General features: G+C 47.2%; 1 protein-coding gene across 2 annotated transcripts in view; it reads left to right on the top strand.

Annotated features, from left to right (window-relative positions):
• The window catches only part of PRDM11 (PR/SET domain 11), a 46,694-nt gene extending 33,431 nt beyond the window's left edge, over positions 1 to 13,263 (top strand). Inside the window, exons 6-8 of one of the 2 annotated variants that reach the window (XM_062495907.1) lie at positions 1,640 to 1,824; positions 4,911 to 5,561; positions 6,399 to 13,263. In XM_062495907.1, coding sequence (XP_062351891.1) covers positions 1,640 to 1,824; positions 4,911 to 5,561; positions 6,399 to 8,563 — 3,001 coding nt within the window. In that variant the 3' untranslated portion in view covers positions 8,564 to 13,263. Of the gene's footprint in view, positions 1 to 1,639; positions 1,825 to 1,966; positions 4,139 to 4,910; positions 5,562 to 6,398 lie in introns of those variants that run through there. The other variant, XM_062495908.1, reaches the window with a different exon arrangement.
• The last annotated feature ends 2,720 nt before the right edge of the window (positions 13,264 to 15,983 follow it).

Consider the following 15,983-nt stretch of genomic DNA (forward strand, 5'->3'; position numbering starts at 1 on the left):
CTCAAGTGTTGTGTATCTCATGGCTGGCTGGAGGCCTGATACACCTTTTGAGATGTGTGCTATTGCAGGACCTCCTTCCCACCACACTGGTCCAGGTCTCTCTTCCTTCTCAAATATACAAACTGGTATACTTTAAAAGATCCTTTATTTTGTGATCAGAAGTAAATGAGAGAATCAAAGCCAATTTTGGCAGTACCAGTTTGCTGTTTAATTACGGAAGATGGTAGAGAATCCCAGGTAGCACACCTTAGGAAAAATACAACCGCTTGCAGGCACATGCACAGTTGCTTAACATTAAAACCAGAATTGTTTGAGCCTCAGGCAGTCTGAGACACCATCACTGCAGACTTGTTTTCTGTGTTTTGTGGGAAGTTTCACCAAGTTTGTGACCTTATTTGTGTAAGTTAGTGGGATCACATGGAGGTGGACTTGTGTCTTTATCTGTGCATTCACACGGCTAGAGAAGGTAGAATATTCAGAAGATTGGACAGATTCCTTAAGCCAAAGAAATGGCTGCATATACATTGGGGAACTTGGGCAAGGACTAATAGCAGCAGATGTCAGAGGAGCAGTATGGTCCCCTGCAGCCTCCCTGCCTTTGCTGAAATTGCTGCCGCAAGGAGTGCTGAACAGTAGAGGCAAATGGAATAAGAGAAAACCAAGTTTTAGCTATGAGCTGTTCAGGTCTGCTTTGGAGTCTGCATGTGCTGTGACAGGGCCTCTTTCCTGGGTTGGTGTTGTAAGCTCATGCTGGTGGCAGCTGGAACCAGTATTACCAAGCCTTTTTCATGTCCTCTAGCAGGAATATGCAGAGTGTGAGAGCAAATAATATGACCCTAGCAATAGATCTCTGTCTTAACAAGTTGCACAGAGGGCCAGTTGGGTAGGAATAAATACATTTCTGCTGAGATGAAATGTATCTGTTTTAAATCAGGAAAATAAATCCCATGCCCTGAAAGTGATGTTTTTGTCAGCACTGCCAGGAGATCCCCACAATGTGGTGCTGGGGTTTCCACTTGCAGAGCTGAATTGTTATTTTATGTCACACCCTACTGAACTCCGAAGTGCAAAACCTTCCAATGCTGGCATGTCCTTGAACAACCAGCACATACTCCCGTGCTTATTGGGTATCCATGTTTCTGTCTTTAGAATCTCAATTCTGCTTGCCTGAGAGGAGAGAAGCAAGCAAATCTGTTGCCAACAAGAGAGGAAGGCAGTCTTTTAAGGAAACAAGCAGGCAGAGGAACCCTGCCGCATTCCAGATAATCCTGAGAACAAGGGAGGGAGCCCTGGGATGTGAAGTGACAGTGTGGACTCCAGAAGTCCTTGTTTCCATCACTAGGCAAAGATATTTCTGACTGGGAGAGTCTGTGACCCTTGCTGGCTGACATCCCTTCAGACTGGATGTACATTTGTGTCATCCCTTCCTCAGCAAGAAACAGTCCCACTGGCTTAGTGTTCCCTGGGTGTCCATGCTCGTTTGCACACCATTGCTTGTAACTCCATGCTTTCCAGCCTGGCTGTGTTGATGGCTCTCTGTGAAGGTCATTCTGGCTTCTTCATGGTTGTCCTTTTGATACAACGGGGAGCACAGGAGAGAAGTTTGTGCTTCACGCCTGCCTTGTCCTCTTGCCCTCAGGTACGTCATTATCTCTCGGGAGGAGAGGGAGCAGAACCTGCTGGCCTTTCAGCACAGCGAGAGGATTTACTTCCGTGCCTGCCGTGACATCCACCCTGGGGAGAAGCTGCGGGTCTGGTACAGTGAGGATTACATGAAGCGGTTGCATAGTATGTCCCAGGAATCCATCAACAATTTCACAAGTGGTGAGTCCCTTTCCTTTCCATCCTCTCTCCTTATCCCCTTGGGCTGCCCCACAGTTGGGCTAAGAGTGGTGGGTGAAGTAGGTTTTGCACAGGCTGTGTGAGGAGAACTGCATTTCTAGAAGCAGAGCACCTCCAAGTGAGAGCCCCCAGCTGTGCCTGGCATAGACAGATGGGTGTACAGGGAGAAAAAGATACCCACAGTCATGGAGATCATGAAAGAAAGATTTGTGCTGTGGTGTGTCATGTCATGTTGCGTTGTGCCATGTTGTGTGTGTGTGCTGCAAGAGCCTGATGAATTGCCCAGGGATCACAAAGCACCCCTGTCACAAGACTTTCTGGCCTGAAGACTGCCAAGCTGATGATCCTACAAGACAGCATAAGGTTTTTCTTCTGAACATGCTGCTCTCTCTGGCTCCTGTGTGCAGCCTGTGTGAGGGAGCTCTGGCTGGTTTTGTGCCCATATGAATGAGATTTCTTTGGTGTGTTTGAATGTCCATTTTCCTCGTTTAATTTATCTCCTCTTTCTTCAGAAAGATAATTTGGGATCAGCGCGACTTCAGCTCCTTAGTCTCACAACTTTAGAATGTGTATACAACGTACAGGAGGCTTTGTAGGCTGATTATTCCTTGGATAAAAGTTGTTATCTTGTCTAAAGAGTAACAGTGTTGAAACAAACCCAGCAGTCCTTTGGGCCCATGTATTGTCAGCAGTATAGGAAGCTTTAGAGGAAAGCAAAAATTCTTAATGCATCTGGTCTTCTGTACAGTGCTGATACCTGAAGTTAATTAGGAGCATTTCTTTCCAGGCTAGATGCAGAATGGCAGGGCCTCAGAGGGGCAGCCACACTAAATATAATTTTGTAATTACAATTCCTAAGTATATTATTACACAACTGCTGTTGCTGCCTTGACTTGGTAAAAGGTGTCTCCTCTTCAGTCATGGGGTGGACAAGATGTCCTGAAAAAGCTGGTTATCTCTATTGCCTTAGAGTTGTTATGCACTTGCAGTGTTACATCTTGGTGGCTGTGCTTGGGCAATTCCCACTTCTGAATTAACACTGACACGAATTTGCTTTTTTATGTTAATGAGCACCAGTGAGTGATTAGGTACAGGCTGCAGTGATTTTGCTGCAATAACATGCACACATTAGTCATCTAGATGGCTTAGTGCTTTCTGAAAGTACAGCAAGAGACAGTCTGTGCCCCTGGAGCAGCTGCTCTACAGAGTCACCAAGCTACAAGCTATTGCCCTGCCATGCAGATATGCCTTTAGTCCTGGTTTGTCGTGGTGTCATGGTTTGTGGGAGCTAAAAATGGTAACTCACAGCCTGCTCTGTACTACAAATGTGCTGAAGATCTGCCTCAGGAATCTCCAGAACCTGCCGCAGCCTCAGGTAGAAAACTTATGTGGCTACAGAGACCATTGCAGAAACTCCCTGACATCTTGGTGGGCTCATCCTGCTGCAAGCTGGGCTCAGCCTGCCTTCACCAAAGGGGCATAGAGATGTTAAAACTGAGCATCACCTGGGCCGTTGCTAGACTTGTGAGACATCGAAGCCTCAGCTGGGAGAGCACTGGGAGTTGGTCAGAAAGCAGAACAAAAATCTGTTGAATCACTTTCTATTTAAAAGATTTCAAATCCCTGCAGATGAGCCTGTCAAATGAAGGGAAGTGGCACACTTTAAGATCTCACAAAAAAATAACAGTTCCTGGATGTTGTTTCTGTTGATAGTTTCTGACCAGCCTCATCATTGGAGTTGAGACCATTAATATGAGGGATTGTCTTGTGATTTCTAGCTTTTCCATAGGGCTGAAGCACTCAGCTGGTTGGGGGAAAAATCACCAAGAAAGAAGAACTGGTTCTCTAAATCCCTACTTCTCACAGTAGTTGCTGTGGTCCATAATAGGGGAGATACTAAGAGAGAGACGGAAAGCTTTGTCCATAGAAATTCTCATCAATGTGTTGAAAATGAGATCTGTTGTTATGGATTCACTAAAGAAGTGGCTGGGTTTTCCAGCCAACATCCAAACCCAGTGCAAAATCCCATCCATTTAGGCCAGCCCTTTTTACAGTGCTTTACTCTAACTTTCGAGTCTTGCATCTTTTCTGCATTCTTAGCATTGCTCTGCTTAGAGAGGGAATGGTAGCTTTTGCTCCATAGCTCTTATGAAAGCATGAATACACTTTAAGCAAACAAAACCAAAAATCAGCATAAAGCAGCGTCTTGTTTGGGAAGCCATCAATGCTTGAAGTTATTTACAAGATAGAAGAGTGATGGAAATTGAGCCAAACCTATCGTCTTTTGAATTTCCAGGTAAGGAAATCTGGCTATTCCCTTTATTTTAAGCAATTAATAATTTGTGTGAGGTTGCTTTTAATATTTTTTTTTATTTTGATTACTGAATGGTCATGCTCTCAGACTCCACCAGGACAAGCTAGATGTCCCATCCTTGGAGGGCATTCACCCGTTGTAGCTCAGATGGCAATGTATACCTTAGGTTTTAAGTGTGCAAGTTTTTTTTTTACTCCTTTACCTTTGCATTTCTGGAGCAGCCTCCAAACTGAACAAGAGTAAAGGGGCTTACAAACTTTGTGCCATGGCATGCACAAACACCAGGGTTGTCATGAAATGGTGTAAATCTGTCACCGCACTGCTGTACATTTGATACCTTTTACCAAGTCAAAACAGGCACAGGACTTCCAGCCAGCCAAAAAGGCACTTAGGCTCTGGGTATAGTTTCCACCATGATCAGTCATTCACCTCATAGTCCTCTTCCAGTGCAGGTTGGTTATGCCTTTAGGTTAAACAAGCTGCCTGTAGTTTATCTTCTCTTTGAAGTGTGTGGGTTCTACTCTGCTGTGGTTACCCAGGACTGTCTCTGTTTTTGCAGATATGCCCATTAGCTGGGCTTCTCCTCTTGCAAGCCTCAGTTTCCACTGAGTTGTGTCAGTTCCCTGGCTTGTAACATAACATGCAGACCTGCAGGGATTCAGTCTGCCTTTTTGTTCTTTTTTGTTTGAGTTTTAGATGGAGGAATGTTGCTCGGTTCCCAGTGATAATCCCCACCCCTTATTTTCCTTTCTAGGAGATAAAATGTTACAGAACGACAAGTCAGAAAAGAATGTAGAAAATGAAGAGGATGCAAGGGGAGCACTCCAATTCACTACCTTAAGGCAGGGGAAGAGCCCCTACAAGCGCAGCTGTGACGAGGGGGAATCCCACCCCCAAACAAAGAAAAAAAAAATTGACCTCATCTTCAAAGATGTCCTGGAGGCTTCTTTGGAGTCTGCCAAGTTTGAAGAAAACCAGTTAGCAGCAAGTACACCACTTTCCTTCAGAAGAGCATCTAAATACCAGGCTGAAGACATCTTTGAGCAGTGTGGCAGTGCCATGCAGCATGGCTCCCTGAGCCTCAGCAGAAACCAGAGTGAGAGGGAATGGAAGGTCCCTCACAGCTCCTCTTTCATTTCAGCCAAGGAGATAAGCATCCTTGAAGATGAGGAAGAAGAGCCCCTGTCACTTAAAGCAGACAGCCCAACCGAGCTGTCACTGGCCTCTGCACAAGGCAACTCCCATGAAATCCCCACCACATCCTTCTGCCCCAATTGCATCCGGCTGAAGAAGAAAATCCGGGAGCTGCAGGCTGAGTTAGACATGCTGAGATCTGGGAAGTTACCCGAGGCACCTGTGTTACCGCCCCAGGTACCTGAGCTCCAAGAGTTCTCAGACCCCACAGGTAAGCCTTGCCGAGTTAGAGCATTCTCCAAACCCTGCCTAAGGAGAGTAGTGAGAGGCCTGTGTGCTGTGTACCCATCTAAAGCATTTTGCTCTGAGTATTCAGGTGAACATGTGGTTCCATGGAAGGTTCTTTGTCAGGTTTTGTGACTGGGTGGGCCAGGAGCTGAATCCGTGGGTACAGTGGAAAACACTGGGAAAGACTCTGTACGACAATTTGCTCTATTTGTTGCCATTGTAATTGATAATGCACTGCCAATAAAAAAGACATTCCATTGCAGACAGTTTGTTTGCTGTATTTTTGATGCATTCTCTTTCAGCGGAAGCCCCTCCACAGTGCCTCACATGCTACCAAGAAAGTATGAATGACTCTGTGGTAACGCTGAAATGTGCTCTCTTTGTGTATGAAATTATGTCCTGCTGTGTCCCTTGTTGGAAATCTCTCTCTGTTTCCTCCACTGCCTTAACACAACCACGTGTGCCTTTCTGAAGATATATTTGATTTCCTCCAGGAACACACTGTCAAAGCAGCCAGGAGCCTTCAGTAAAAGGAATATTTGGGTCACACAGTGTATTGTTCAAGTGGCCAGGATGTAGTGTCCTTTTTTGCTGTTCATTGTGGCATGTTGGAAACAAAGTTCTTATGCAGAAATATTGGTTTCTTTTCCTTTCAAAGTCATGATTCAAATTCTATCCATAATGGGTTATGGGCAGGAGAAGAGTGGTTGTGGCCAGCTCTTTGGGCAATGCTCTACTGTCACCAATAGGATACATCTCTAGCTCAGCAACTTTGTAAATACCATTTTTTTTCCTTTTTTTTTATTTTTTTTTGTTGCAGCTTCAGAAAGCATCATCTCAGTTCCCACCATCATGGAGGATGATGACCAAGAGGTGGATTCTGCTGATGAATCGGTTTCAAATGACATGATTGCTGCTACAGATGAGCCTTCCAAGATGTCTTCTGCGACGGGCCGCAGGATACGGCGGTTCAAGCAAGAGTGGCTTAAAAAGTTTTGGTTTCTGCGGTACTCCCCGACACTGAATGAGATGTGGTGCCATGTCTGTAGACAGTACACAGTGCAATCTTCTCGGACTTCAGCCTTCATCATTGGCTCTAAGCAGTTCAAGATACACACGATAAAGCTTCACAGCCAGAGCAACCTCCACAAGAAGTGCCTGCAGCTTTACAAGCTCAGGATGCACCCAGAGAAGACAGAAGAGATGTGCCGAAATATGACCTTGCTCTTCAATACAGCCTACCACCTGGCCCTGGAGGGCAGGCCCTACTATGACTTTCGGCCTCTGGCAGAACTACTGAGAAAGTGTGAACTCAAGGTGGTGGATCAGTACATGAATGAAGGAGACTGCCAGATCTTAATTCACCATATCGCCCGGGCTCTCCGAGAGGACCTGGTTGAGCGCATCCGGCAGTCTCCCTTCCTCAGCATCATTCTGGATGGGCAGAGCGATGACCTGCTTGCAGATACAGTTGCAGTCTATGTGCAGTACACCAGCAGCGATGGGCCTCCAGCAACTGAATTCCTGTCTCTTCAGGAACTTGGCTTTTCTACAACAGACAGTTACCTCCAAGCATTAGATCGGGCTTTTTCCAGCCTGGGAATACGACTGCAGGATGAGAAGCCAACTATCGGCTTGGGAGTTGATGGTGCTAACATTACCGCCAGCCTGAGAGCCAACTTGTTCATGACAATCAGAAAGACCTTGCCCTGGCTTCTCTGCCTTCCCTTTATGGTTCATAGGCCTCACTTGGAAATTCTGGATGCCATTAGTGGGAAGGAACTACCCTGTCTGGAGGAGCTAGAAAACAATTTGAAGCAGCTGCTCAGTTTCTATCGTTATTCTCCCCGACTCATGTGCGAGTTAAGGGTCACTGCTGCCACTCTGTGTGAGGAGACCGAGTTCCTGGGGGACATTAGAGCAGTGAAATGGATCATTGGGGAGCAGAACGTGCTCAACGCTCTCATCAAGGATTACCTTGAGGTTGTGGCCCATCTCAAAGATGTCAGTGGCCAGACCCAAAGGGCAGATGCTTCTGCCATTGCCTTGGCCCTCCTGCAGTTCCTGATGGACTACCAGTCGATTAAACTCATCTACTTCCTGCTGGATGTGATTGCTGTGCTTTCACGCCTCGCCTACGTCTTCCAAGGGGAGTACCTTCTTGTGTCGCAGGTGGACGATAAAATAGAGGAGGCCATCCAGGAGATCAGCCGGCTAGCAGACTCCCCTGGGGAGTACTTGCAGGAGTTTGAGGAAAACTTCCGTGAAAGCTTTAATGGCATTGCTGTGAAGAATCTACGGGTGGCTGAAGCCAAATTCCAGTCAATCAGAGAAAAGATCTGCCAGAAGACCCAGCTGATCCTAGCCCAAAGGTTTGATTCCCGCAGCCGGACATTTGTGAAGGCCTGTCAGGTATTTGACCTTGCAGCTTGGCCCAGAAGCACTGATGAGCTCATGAGCTATGGGAAGGAGGATATGGTACAAATATTTGAACACCTGGAGGCAGTCCCATCATTTTCCAGAGAGGTTTGCAGAGAGGGGATGGACACCCGAGGGAGTCTGCTGATGGAGTGGCGAGAACTCAAGGTGGATTATTATACCAAAAACGGTTTTAAAGACTTGCTCAGTCACATTTGTAAATACAAACAGCGATTTCCCCTCCTAAATAAAATAGTTCAGATCCTCAAAGTCCTTCCCACCTCTTCAGCCTGCTGCGAGAAAGGGCGCAGCGCCCTGCAGAGAGTGCGCAAGAACAACCGCTCTCGGCTCACGCTGGAGCAGCTCAGTGACCTGTTGACAATTGCTGTTAACGGGCCGCCCATTGCCAACTTCGATTGCAAAAGGGCACTCGATAGCTGGTTCGAGGAGAAGTCCGGCAATAGTTACGCGCTCTCGGCGGAAATGCTGAGCAGGATGTCATCTCTTGACCAGAAGCCGATGTTGCAGAGCATGGACCATGGCTCTGAGTTTTACCCTGATATTTAGGAAGGAATGCCTCAGATCAGATAATTTTTTTAATCTATACTCTAAACTTTGATATATTATATAAAATATATATATTATCTATATTAAGGAAAAGCCCACACTGAAATTTTAAAAGTTAAGACGATGTGCGTCTGATAGAAGCTAAGCAGAATTTTAAAGATTGAGACAATGTTTAGACATTTACTGGTGTCTCCAACCATGGCAGCTGCAATGTAGGTGGCAACATTTCATTCTTTAGAAGCATGTGCTGGGGCCATACTCTACATGTTCAAACCTAACAACCTATAAGCTAGACAACGGGTCTTTGTCAGCCACATCCTCCCAGCAGTTTCCTTTGTATGTGTGTTGTCGGTTTGCTGGGTTGTCTTTGTTTGTTTTGTTTCATTTTGGGGTTGTTTGTTTGTTTGTTTGTTTGTTTTTCCTCAGTTTCAATCTCTGCCTCTCTTTCCATTGTTCAGCCCAGTTATTGAGCCATTTCAGCCTTTGTTGGCAACCGTCAGATTTCTGATTTCCAAGAGAGCATCCCGTGTGTTTATGTTGCCCCCAGCTCTGCCCAGTTCTCTTCAGAAGATTACTGACAGGAGAGAAGGGCTGTGGGTATGATTTTGGGGTTTTATTCTGATTTAGAAACAAATGCCTCCACTAAACTGTGATGCCCCTTTCTCAGTTCACCCTACCTTTGGGCTGTAGAGTAATACTTGGCTTTCAGCTCCTTTTATGATAACCGTAGTACCAGTCTATCATACGTATGTTATAACATGATGTCATGTGCAGACTATAAAATAGCAAAATAGAGAAGGCAGGGGGAAATTTTTGCATTTATATTTTTATATTGTATGAGATAAATATATATATATATATACAACTATTCACTCAAAACCAGGGCTGCTGTGGAAGCTAGACAGCCAATGAGTCGAGAGCCACCTCTGGGCAGAGATTCAAAGGCTTAAAAATTATATTCTAATTTACATTATTTATACTATGTCTTTATAATCCTAGATTGTTGTGGGGTTTTTGTTTTGTTTTGTTTTGTTTGGAATGACTGAAAGAAAAACCTGCTGCAGTTTGGTGGCAGGAGCTATCAATGCAAGATTATCTTGGATTATATTCATGTGTGATGTCCTACAAAGGTTCACTTACTCTCTTGTGACCAAGGTAACATGTTCCACAGCACAGCAGACTGATGACAGCAGGAAGAAGGGATGCTCTGCTTCTTCCTGCAAAATATTTCTTCCTTTCTTGAAGGAATGCAGAATCCAGCTGAAATGTGAATGGGGGACTTGCACCTTCCATCACAAAGAGATTGTTTTGTGGGCTTGGGGCTCTTCTTTGTTTTATTCTTTTAAAGTAAACAAGCTCCAGGCTTCCACACAGTATCAGTTCAGGTTAGAAGAGAAAAAAAAAAAAAAGAAAAAAAAAAAACAAAAAATCCCCAACCAACCAAAAAAAAAAACCATCACACGAACAAAAAAGGTGCAAAAACTCCACAGATGCTAGTGCCTTGCCCTGCTGATGTGGCATGGACAGCACCAACCTGACCAGACCATCGTGGGGGTGAGACGTGTTGTCCAAAAGGTGTCCAAGCCAATATGTTCTCACTTCCCAGAGGGATGAGCTTTGTGCCAAGCTGTGTTGTTTGGAAACATGATGGTGGTATCAGCAACACTGAACCTTTCCTTTCTCCTGTTACCCCCCCTGCCCTTGGTCTTGGTGCTAAGATATCTCTAGAACCATTGCTGCTAGTTGATAGCTTTTCATTTATATAAATATATATATATATATATAATATTATTTTATTTTTTAAACTTTTTTGTTTGTTTTCAATGGAGATGTAGCATGTTTGGAACCGATCTCTCTCTGAGTCACTTTCACTGCCAGGGTTCACACACTGTCTTCCCCAGGAAAACACACACTTCTACCTAGGTCTCACTCACCTCCTGCTAACCCCTTTGCCTTCAGCATAACTTCACAGCCAGCACTGGCAGAGGTGTGCAGCTAAGCCACTATGGACTGGTTTAGCTTTCAGACCCCACAGGAGCAGCTAGGCTGGTGTTGGTCAAGGTTTTGGAAGTGTTTGCCTCTGTCCGTGTGGGACTGAGGAGGGACTGAGCCCACCCAAAGCAGGAGTGGTGGCCTGTCCTTGTGTCCTGACACTGCCCCTTCGCTGCCAAACAGGGCCTTTCCGTCAGATGGTCCAGGCGGAGCAGAGCGGACCCTGGGAATGTAGCAGCGAGGGCTGGTCAGCACCCTCCATAGCACTTACCCTTGCCTTACCTCTGACAGCACGTGCAGCCTGAGGCTGGCTCGGGCAGGAGAGGGCACCTGTGCCAGGGCCACCCACCTGCTGCCAGACTGCTGCCAGGGGTGCAGGTGCTGGGTGCTCTTCCTTGTGGTCCTCATGGAAACGCCACAAGCTAGGTCAGGGCATCTCACAGTTGGAACACTGGGGCATCGATATAACATACCTAGCAAGCATGAAAAAGGCTTTGTTTTCATGTTTTGGTGTATTTTCATAAATTTCATAAATTATGTGATTTAATTGATCCATTAATCCAGAGGAGTAAAAATTAAACTAGAAAGCCTCTGCCAGCTGTGCAGCCTTGGGTGGTTCTTTGCCTGACCATAAAGTAGGGACCTCTCTCCACAAGGTGCTCATAGCTCTCCAGGCGTGGTGAATTGGGTCTGCTCAGGGTGCTGCCACAAAAGCTCTGGAACTGCTGCCTGCCAGGGAGGTGGCAGGCTCCCTTCCTTTTTAAAACTTGAGGAGACATAGAAAGATAAATAAGGTAGAAAAACTGCTGCTCCATTAGCTTCTCTCTGGAGATGGGCAAGGTGAACATAGATCATAGAACCTGTAGAACTCCATAGCTCTTCACAGGTGGAGAGGAAACATCACCTGCCTTTCTGCTTGCAGCAGCAAAAGCTCCTTGGCACAGAGGCTCATCAAAGTGCCTGGCCCACATGGAGGGAAGGAACATTTGGGGATGGTCTCCTGACACCTTTGGAGAGAGGAATGCTCCCCCAGGGCTTGTGCTGAGCAGCCTGAGAGGCCTGTTTACAACTGATCCAGGCCTCCTAATTTTGGCCACTGGGGAGGAAAATGCAAGGTAAGAGTTGCCAGAGGCCTGTTCAGAAAATATTCTTCATTTGTCACTCCTTCCCTTTGGTTCACTTGCAAATCCTGCTTTCATCAGTGACACCTTTTGCTGGCAACTCTTATTTCTAATGGTTGAGTGAAATGAGCAGCATGTGGTGATTTTCTCTGGCAGGCAGCTGACACAGGCAGAGCACTTGTTCCTTTAGCAAATAACTTTGTTTGCAGACAGTGATTCCCTGCCACTGAATGTTGTGGATACCTGTGACGGGAAAGGTCAGAGACACCTTACACTGGTGATGGGGATAGACAAGAGCTTGGCAGAGCAACTGGCCCAGCCCAGCCCATTCCATCCCATCCCATCCCAGCTCCTCCAAAACAATTTCCCGTTACCTGCACATCAGAAAATAAGCCTGGCCTTTGTCCTAGGGTAATGCAGGTGCTTTACAAGCTTTCCCTCCAGGTTAACCTCCCTATCTCAGATCTGTAGCTCTTACCTTCATGGGTAGTCTGTGGATGGAAACATGACTACCAGTATGGACAAGACAGGGAGGAGGGAAGAATATCAGTGCAAATCACCCCTGGCTTCCCAGGGCTCTCGAGCCTTTCCCAGAAGCAGGTTCATTTCTGTGTCCTGTTTGTGTGGGCCCAGCCTGGTGGCAGTGAGGCCAGGAGGCAGCAGCAGGCACAGGGAGGGCTTAGCGCGGTGCTGAGGGAGGCTCCAGGATTGCCATGCATCAGGTTTAATCAATGCCTTTCCTGCTGTGCTGAGAGAGGAAGAGGATTTGTTTTGAACGTGTTGCTCACAGCATCTTGAACTGGTTAAGCTGCAAAGACAGAGGGTTCAGTTTTTCTTGAATGAGCTCTTTATTGTCTCCTTCCCCTGCATCTTAGCTATGGCATCTGACTGTGAATAATGCACACTTCTCCAGACCCTTGGGTTTATATTTCTATAATATAGAAATGGGATTTTTGGTTGCCAATTTCCCTTCCCCACTTTTTGCTCAGGCTCCTTGCCTCTTTTACCCTGCTGTGAAGCAGAAATCTGTGAAGCACATTTAGACATGTCCTTCTGCAGGGCTCACCTACATCCACAGGGGTCCGGGCCCTCCAGCCACGAGACCGACCTCTGCAGGGATAATCCTCACAAGAGACCAAAGCTCTTCTCATACCAGCAAAAGCACACGGAAGTTACGAGGGCTGCGAGGGGACACGGTGGGCAGGGTCCTTGTGTGGTATCTGCCTTGGGTCTTGAGCCAGCTGCAGCAATGTCCCTCGTGCTGGTCATGCTTTTGCTGGTATGACTGTTCAGACATGATTCAGGCTCAGTCCATCTCTTTCTCACAGCACAAACTCAACCAGATGGCCCGCGGGGTCTTTGGAGTCCCCCTCCTTTCTTATCTTGTGAGGATTGCTATTTGTTTGACCAGTGCCTAGACAGCTGGCTTGCAAGTAAGCAGCAACAGCCTCTGCTTTTGCAGATTCCCCTCAGCCCTGTTAAAAGAGGTCTTAAAAGCAGAGAAATGGTACGTTAATCCCCCAGCCATTGTATCCAATGCAGTAATGCCTATGCAATTCCTGTCTCCTTTGGAGACACGTATGATGTGTGTGCATGTAAGCTAGTGTATGTATACAGTACATATGCATATGGTCTATATATTGTATATACGCACATCCCAGTACATATACACACAGTACAAAAGATTAAAATCACATGCTTATATATCTATAAATGAAATCCTATATATTTATATATTTCTATGTTTTCGATAGATATAAAGATATAATGTAGAGATAGACTCAACCACCCTTGTGTAAGGCTGGCCCTGTGTTCCAGCACAAGGCACGGAACACTGAAGACTTTGGACTTTGGGATGATTTTAGCCATACACTGAGGCCAACATTTACATGTATAGCACTCTATGGAGAGGGGCTTGGCTGTGTTTAGGGCAAGGGGTTTCCTTGCTGGCATGTTAACCATGATAAATAAGGTTTCTTTAATAGTGGAATGTCTTGGTAGGGGAAAATGCTTGAGTGTCCTTCTCTCAAGAAAGCCTCTTGCTGAGGGCCTGTGTGTTCACACTTGGACAGACACATATCCCACCCTCATATGCACTTTTGTCTCTGCATGGATGTGGTTAGCAACTGTGGGCACTGGTGCTGTGGAAACATGGCTTTTTGATGTAGCACCTGGCATTCCTCAGCAGTGACTGGCACGCTGCCAGGGAGACCTGCGCTGGCCAGCGCTCACGTGGCACCAGCGAGAGCATGGGCACAGTTGTGGGCATCGGTCAGTGACACAGCCGTGGCAATGGGATAAAGGCAGCAGGAGAGCCAAGGTGGGTTTGAGTGGAGGAAGGGTTATGGCCATGCAGTTGGAGGTGGCAAGGATAGTGTATGGAGCTGGAATGGTGCAAACGAGAAGGAACCAAAGGAAGTCGGGGCAATAAGGATGCGAGTGCGCGATCCTAATGGGGGAGGCACATTCAGCTCTGTTGGGTCAGGCTGGCCGCTCTCCTGCTGCAGGAGCCGCTCCGCTCCCTCAGGTCTCACAGCCGCTCCTCAGCACGTGAGGAGCCTGCCTGGCCAGGGGCCCAAGGAGGCTTTCTGGAGGAAAGGGAATTGTGTGATTGCATGGAAGACACGGTCATGTTGCGTGTGTGCCTTTGGGCCCCAGCACACAGCGTTTGGACCTTGCCAGGCTGAAGCACCAAAGGGTGCAGCCCTCTCACCCTGCCCATGCAGAGACACCTGCTTTCCCATGACTAGCATTTCCTTGCTGGGATGGGGGTGGATCTGGGCGGTTAATCAGCCCTCCCTGAGTATTTGCTGATGCCTGTGGGATGGACAGCTGTGTCATCCCTCCATCCCTCCCTTCACACAGCCACTCACAGGACACAGGCCCTGCTGCATCCTGAAGCCTTTGGCTGACACCTGAGAGGTGCCTCTGGCCAGTCTGGCAGCAGGTGGTCAGTCAGAGAGCTGCTCCCCCACAAGGGTTGAAGGGAAAGCATGAAGGTTTGCCTTCGCAGCTCCGTGCCAGGCCTGGCAACCATTGCACTCCTTGCCGTTTGTTTCATTTGTTGGCTTTGGTCGGGAGGAGGGTGATCTGTAATTCCGACACGCGAATGGCTCGTTACACTGGTATTGCACGAGCAGACGCCGTGCAAGCTGCCCCCCAGCCCCGTCACACACCTCAGTGCCCTCTCCCAGGCCTTTCTCCTCCACACAACTGGTAATCCACCTCAGCCGCCCCTGCCCGGCGGCAGCTCCCCGCTCCGGCACAGCCCCTGTGCGGCGCAGCGCCGGTGGGGAGCTCTGGGCACCTGTTCCTCACAAACCTCAGAGACAGTTTTCTGGCTCCAGCCCCCTCGTTCCGATGCCACTGACACTCGTGTGAGCTCAGCCCGCGGCGAGGGGCTCCCACGCACTGCACCTCACGTCGAATAAGCTCGCTGGGCTACGCGGGGGAACTATGTGTCGTATGCTGTAATGTCCCCAACGCTACAGGAGGGCTATGGAGTTCTCTGCCACTCATGGCATCCTCATAGACTCACCTGACAGTTAGCAAAAATGCATTTCTACTTCCAGAAAATGAGGTTTTGTCTCAAACCTCTCCATATCCACATCCAAGCACAGCCCTGCTGAACTGTTTCAAGCGATCTCTCACCCACCCACTCACGCACCACACACACATATGAAATGAGAGAAAAATATCTAGACGTCTATTACTATATATGTATTAATATGTTAATATCACTCTTTTGGAGACATTAAAATGTTATTACTTTACAGACTATGCTTTATAGTACCTGTGTGAAAGGACCTAGGACACTGGATACGAATAGAGCTATGTTGATATATCATAGTATGTACACGAGAACTTTCCTTTTGTCATATTATCCTTGTAATGTAAAATGATTGTTAATAAAAAAAAACCAAACATTTAAATTTATCAACTTGGGTTGCTAGTTCTTGAAATTGTTCTTGGAGGTTAATGTCATTTTTCCAGGCAAAGGACATCTAAGCTGATGCACTCCCATTTCCCTCAGCCCAGGACTATAAAGAGCAGATCCAGTGCTGATTCATCCAGAAGGGTCAGTTGCAGCCCCCTGGGGTGCTGGTAATTGTTCCTCCTGAGCGAGTGGCTCCCTGACATCCAAGTGTCACTGCAGCCCCTCGAAGTCCTCACCTTGGTGAGCAGGTCCAGCACATCCTGTGATGGAGCTGCCTTGTTTCCCCATGGGCTGGGTTATCCCGGTGCTGTGCCAAGGCTGCAGCAGGCAGACCAGGAGCTGGCACCTCCAAGGAGCTCAGTGCTGCTCT

This window comes from Cinclus cinclus, chromosome 6, assembly GCF_963662255.1.
Source record: "Cinclus cinclus chromosome 6, bCinCin1.1, whole genome shotgun sequence".
Taxonomy (NCBI): Eukaryota; Metazoa; Chordata; class Aves; order Passeriformes; family Cinclidae; genus Cinclus; species Cinclus cinclus.